Source organism: Quercus robur, chromosome 8, assembly GCF_932294415.1.
Source record: "Quercus robur chromosome 8, dhQueRobu3.1, whole genome shotgun sequence".
Taxonomy (NCBI): Eukaryota; Viridiplantae; Streptophyta; class Magnoliopsida; order Fagales; family Fagaceae; genus Quercus; species Quercus robur.
The window spans coordinates 15,069,387-15,076,000 of record NC_065541.1 but is presented as its reverse complement, the minus strand read 5'-3'; the positions used below and the strand labels follow the sequence as shown (position 1 = coordinate 15,076,000).

At 36.1% G+C, this 6,614-nt stretch overlaps 1 protein-coding gene across 1 annotated transcript; it reads left to right on the top strand.

The window, feature by feature from the left end:
- The first annotated feature begins 1,261 nt into the window (after positions 1-1,261).
- Positions 1,262-2,549, top strand: LOC126694754 (probable histone H2A.3). Its single transcript, XM_050391250.1, has 2 exons — positions 1,262-1,564; positions 1,994-2,549. The coding sequence occupies exons 1-2, from the start codon at positions 1,376-1,378 to the stop codon at positions 2,207-2,209; spliced, it is 405 nt and encodes a 134-aa protein (XP_050247207.1). The 5' UTR covers positions 1,262-1,375; the 3' UTR covers positions 2,210-2,549.
- Positions 2,550-6,614: the final 4,065 nt, after the last annotated feature.

Below are 6,614 nucleotides of genomic sequence, written 5' to 3'. Positions count from 1 at the left end.
AGATATATGCGTGCATATCCATTATACACACATTATATCTATTATAATAATAACTAAACAGAGTGGAAGCTTGTAAAAGCCAGTAACTTTGAAGCTTGTAAAACCAATAGCTTCTCAATTCAACATCATTCAGCATTGAATTAAAAAGAAATTTTCCCTAATTCAAAATCATGACATAACTTGTGACATAATTTCTGGAAAAAATAGAGATTGATTTGATACACTTTCAACCTATATGAATTACAAAGCAATTTACCCTAACAATGAACACCGTTGTCATGCTAACTGTATTTTACATGAATTTCTGCCCTAGATGTGCGTCAAAAGACACTTCAAAACCAAACCCAACAAAGCTAAAACAGCAACAATAATTATGAATACAGATAGAGAAAAATCTAACAGCGAAAAACTTAAGAAGCCACACTCAAATCAGATTACATGCAAAGGGAAAAAATTAAAATTTGAACTCAGCATTTACGAATTACCTTAATACGTTTCTAATCCTTTAACTCTGAAGACAGATTGGGTTGAGCTTCGGCTGTGGTGAGATTGAAAAAGTGTGGGTATGGGTATGGGTTTCGATTCAACTTCGGAAAGGGTCTACTTAACGATTTGGTTTGGGTGCGGGTAGAAATAGGAGAACCTGACGGTGGCTACTGAACAGACTGGCGGTGGCTACTGATTGGACTGAGGAAGGGAGAGAGACTGTAAACTGTAGAGGAAGAAGACAAACAGTTTTAGAGATGTTACATTTAAAAACTGGTTCTTATTCCGCATATAACTCGTTTTCCCCATTGACGAGTTACAAACAGTAACGCGGGAATATTTTATTACCTAAAATTATTTTGAAAGTGCTGTAAAAATATGGCTCAGTTGACACTTCTCTTGATAAATTGGGTAGAAAATAAACATTTGAACATACCACCTTAACACGCCACGTGGCAACTGTCCAAACTTAACTTCACAGGTGCTCGGCCCCAATCAAGAACCCGTAAAGCAGTAATTACATCAAAAAACGAGGGCATTTCCGTCAATTCAGAAGTCATCCCCCTCACCCAGAGCTGACTTCGAATCCTTTCACGCAATTGCCCAAAAGAGCAAAAGCGGTGGAAAACCCGAAAACCCCGTACTTTCAAATCTCCACCGTCCTTATCCACCCTAATCCAACGATTCTCATCCCTCGATCCGCGTACTTTAATCCCATTGGTCCAATTCAAAACCCCATCCACTATATATACCCCCCAACTACCGTTTCTAACCTCCTCATCTCTCTTCTCTCTCGCGCTTTGCCTCGCTCTCTCATCGAACTTTTTTACCTTTCTCTATCTAACTTCTCTCTGAGTGTTGTTGAAGTAATAATCATCCTTCAGAATCAATGGCGGGTCGGGGCAAAACTCTCGGATCTGGAGCCGCCAAGAAGGCCCAATCTCGGAGCAGCAAGGCTGGTCTCCAATTCCCCGTTGGGCGTATCGCTCGGTTCCTCAAGGCCGGCAAGTACGCCGAGCGTGTCGGTGCCGGCGCTCCGGTTTACCTCGCTGCCGTCCTAGAATACCTTGCCGCCGAGGTAGTCAATCTCTCTCTCTCTCTCTCTCTACGGTTTCTATTTTTGTTTTTGTGATTGTTTTTGCGTTCGTTTTCCCCTTTGTGTTAATCTAGGGTTTTGAATTTGTGTAATTTGTGCAAATTTATAGGATTTGTGAATCTGTTTCGAAATCATTGGTTTTTGTGTTTTTAAGTAAAAGCCCCCGCAAAGATTTTCAATATGTTGTAAAAATCTCGAATTTGTTAATCTAGGGTTTCGTTTTTATTGAAAATGTTGCATGATTTCTTCCAAAATTTGATTTTTTCTATCCTCATGGAAAAAAACATTAAAGCCCTCTTGAAAAAGCAGTGAATTTTGCTAATTGGGAAATCTAGGTTTTTAGATCGTTAGTGCAAATTGGGAAATTGGGGTTCTGAAATTGAAATTTTGGGGTTTGCTCTGTTCTGTCAGGTTCTTGAACTCGCCGGAAATGCAGCAAGGGACAACAAGAAGACAAGGATTGTGCCACGCCACATTCAGCTTGCGGTCCGAAACGACGAGGAGCTCAGCAAGCTTCTTGGTGATGTGACGATTGCCAATGGTGGTGTCATGCCCAACATCCACAACCTTCTTCTTCCCAAGAAGGCTGGGTCCTCAAAGGCCACTGGTGGAGACGATGATTCTTAGATTGAAATTGAGAAAGAGGGCAGAGAGTTGTGGATTTTCGGGGTATTCTACGATAGTTGGTATCAGATTTAGTGTCTTTTTTCCTTTAGTTTTGGTTAGGGTGTGAGTCTTTATGTGATTGTTGAGTTGTAGTAGTAGTAGTTTAGGGGTTTCAGGTGGTAGTAGTTAATGTGAATATTGATCAATCTTCTACTAGTCATAGAAGAGATTGCTAAACCTTTGTTTTTTTTTTTTACTTCTTATTTTTATTTTTTAATCTCACTGCTTGATGAAATAGTTAATGACATTGATTATGCAACATTTAATTCTAGTTGAATTGAATTTTTAATGATTGCGACTACATGATTATTGTCTGTTTGTTTTGGCTTTAATGGGGAATTTGTCATTTTTGCATTGCATAAAAAGGTATATGGTGTTTTTGGTATGTGAAAATGTGGTTTAAGTATTTTGACTTTGTGCGTGTGGCAATTGTCAGTGACATATTTAGTTATAATCAAATTTTCGTTTGTAGCTGTTGGTGATATGCTAGTCTACGTTTTCTGTTTTTGATCAGAGTGCTGTGCTTGTAATGAGTATTGCTGGCTTGGGAAATGTTGGTTTGAGATTTTGGATAGGAATGGACGGATGTGTGCCTTAGGTGAAAAATTAAAGTAGAAATGTAATGTTGTTTCACCAAAACCAGGCCACAATTTGTTGACTTTAGGTGGTGGATACTTCTGGATAGGAGGACCCCAATGTATGCTTGAATTGGTTTTGATATGCAAATTTGAAATGCCTTAACCTTCGCACTAAAATTGGAATTGTTTATCTCCAATTTGATAAAATTGATCTAAAATTTAGCCAGTGACTTTTGATTAAATGGTATATTCTGCTATTTTTAATAGAGGTACTGAAATTGTATAAAAATGAATTTGGCCTGAAATTTTAAGGGGCAAAGATCCATAGGTTAACGATCGCTATTTTTGGCATTTAAGCTACAGTCGACGGTAGCTATAAAGTTATAAAAACAATAGTTTTTTATTTGTAACTTTTCTCTCTGGCACTCCCTTTGTCTCTCTTTCTCTCACCTTGTGCTCCCTCCCTCTCTTCGTATCTATGGATTTTCTTCTCTCTTCTCTCTGTCAGATGAAGGATTAAGAAGAAATGGGTTTGTGGCTAGGTTGGCTTTGTGTAATGCCGGCAGTAGTGGGTTTGTGGTTGGGTCAGATGAAGGATGAAGAAGAAATGGGTTTGTGGCTAGGTTGGCTTTGTGTAATGCTGGCAGTAGTGGGTTTGTTGTTGGGTTAGATTTGATGTGTTTTGGTTGAATTAGGTTGCTGTGGCAGTAGGTAGGGCTATGGGTTTTTTGTGGCAGTGATGGTGGGTTGTTGGGTGTGGTGGTTAAGGTGGGTTTTATTTAATTATTTATTTAAGTGAGAGTTGTGGTGGGCTGGTTTTGGTTGTGGCAGTGCGTTGGGGGGGGGGGGGGGGTGGGGGGGTGGGGATGTTGTTGGTTTGTGATTTGGTTTTGGCCAGGAGTTTTGATTTGTGAGGGTTGTGGGTGGCAGTGGAGTTGGCTGTGGGTTCGCTAGTGGAGGTAGTTGTGGGTTTGTTGGGTTGTTCTTGTGGGTTTGGGTTTGTTGGGTCGTTCTTGCTTTAGAGAGAGAGATTTTAATATAAAAAAATATTTAAATGAAGTAGTAAAAAAATAGAACTTTTGATGTTGAATGTACTGCAAAGTGAAATGTTAAAATAAATAAAGTAGTTTTTTAAATGGTTAAAAGCTTAATTTTTTTAGTATCATCACTTTGAATGCTTTGATATCCCAAAACGTATAAAGTTTGGCTTTGAACATTGGGATTCAATTAGTAATAAAAATTGACAATTCCTAAAGCTTCACTATAAAAGAACCCACCCACAATCAACTCTTAAGAAGACTATCATCTTAAAAAATTTCTCACATCATTTTCAGCTCATAAGTTCTTTAGCATAAAATAGCTTTTAGTCCATAAATGTTCAGATATCTAGAGATGTTTCCTTTCATCTCCCACCACTTATTATACATATATATTCATCATTATAAACATGATATGACAAATTGAAATCTTGCTTAGATCCTTATTGTATTAGCTGGATACTCTTTCTCTCCCTTTATTTCACACCAAATATTCTTTGTTTACTTGTAATTATGAAGCCTTTAATCCTTGTTACTTTGGAATTTTCTCATTATATTGACTAGATTATTGAAGAAATACTATTTTTATGATGTTTTTAGTTATTTATGTATAACACATTTCTTAGTATGTTGGACGTTTTTCTTGTTTAATTGTTGGATAATTATTTGAGCACTTATTATAGTGGGTAATCTTTTATATTAGTTTATCTTTACAAAAGGTATTTTTGGGGTCTTATTATAATCATTGTTTGGTGTAATTGGGACCTTGAGAAAAATGAGCATTTTACATTTCTTTGTGGGCCATATTCTAAGCTCAATGTCTTGACTTCAAATATTTTATTGCCAACAAAAATCCACCCCCAACATCCATCATTTACACTTTCTCAAAAAAAAAAAAAAACATCCATCATTTACATAAAAACTTTACATATATTATTTTTGGCTCATAATGTAGCCAATGGTTTTCTTCTGCCGATTTTTTGTTGGGTCTTCTCCTTCAAGTCGTTGGTGCTTGGTTCTTTGCCCATTGCTGGGGTTTATCTAGCCTCCTTTTTTCTTCTTTAGGAGGTACGCTTCCTTTTAACATCCTTTCCCAGCTTATCCAACTCATAATGTAGCCTATTGGGTGTAAATTGTAATTCTATCTGGTTTGGGTGTAAACCCCAGGTTTTACACCTCAAATCAATAAAACGCCACATTTTACTAAAAATGAATAAACTTATCACATATAATAACTACTTATTTACACCTTTTGCCGTATCTCTCCCACCCATACTCCACCAGGTTCCACTCTCTGCTTATTCTAGTTCTGATCACCTCAAAGCACCGGCCCCACCTCCGTGCTGACCACCTCCAACCAAGCTCAAAATAAGGCAAAATAAAATTTTCTTTTGCTCTTTTTCCATCAAAACTAGCAAACCCACTCGAATCCAATAAACCCAAACCAATCTAAAATTTATTATTATTATTATTTAACAACAAAAACTCCTACCGTAAAGAGTAACAATAATACTCATAAACACATTAGAAGACCCATATTTATAAGCGACCAAAATTCTCCAGTGATGAATGCAATGATTTTGAAGACCCATTGTCTCTATTGTGCAAATTACGCTTTTTAATCACACCCTTTTGAAGACTGACCTGCGATTTTCGGTCCATTTGAAAACCCATTTGAATTCAGTCACACAAACTTCTAACTCTTGAGCCTCCGATGCTCAATAGCTTAGGCCCTTCAATTCCTATGTTGTCTCTAGATCCGGGGTTTCCTTTTTCTTAATACAAAATTTTCTATTGCTCAGTTCGAATTAATTTTTTTTTTTGATATTAATACAAAATTTTCGAGAGAAGTAGAATGAGGATATGGACATATTCAATCACACGAGTAAACAATAATGAGTACAAAAAAAAAAAAAAGTAAATTAACCAAAGAAGTAGACAAGAAGTATAAAACAATATCAAATTTCAATGGCATGTCATCAAAGCAATTTAATACTTAAGGATAAAACTTAAGCACATTTCACAAACAAAAAAAAGTAGTTAGTTTCAATTCCTTAAATGCAATATATTAAGTTCTTATTCAAAAACTACGTGGTAACGAATAAAATTAATAGATTTCAAAAATATAATAGATAAATATATAAATCATTTATTTTTAATTGGTGACAAACTATATAATAAAATTTGTAATATCTCGCATTATTCATTTAATTTTACTTTAAAACTGCATGTACTTTCTCATGTGTGTGAATTAAAGATTTGTAATAGCTATTACACAACCTACCACACATTTTTTCATTCTCTCTCTCACTCTCTCTTTCTTTCTTTTTTTCTTTTTTTCTTTTTAATTTTTAATTTCTCCGTTCAAATGGTCAAAATTACTCTATTTTTCCAATGCACAATAAATGTATAGCAGTAGCACAATAACACAAGTTTTTTTTTTTACTCTTGATTATATTTGTGGTTTTGCTATTTCTTTAATAAAAATTAAAAGAAAAATCACAATTATAGCATCACAACCTGTCCAGCAAGGTGTTAGAGAGAAACAAAACTATATGAGAGAGAGACATAAATACTATATTGCTACTGTGGTCTGTAGTGCTGTTGTTGGTGTCTCTCTCAAAAGCAGATTTGGGGCGGTGGTGCCAAATTTAAAGTGCCTTGCTGGTGTGCTGCTATGTTTTGGTCTCAATTGTCACTGTCTCTGCCTTTGCCACACACTTCAGTCCTAGTGCTTCTCTCTCTTTCCGT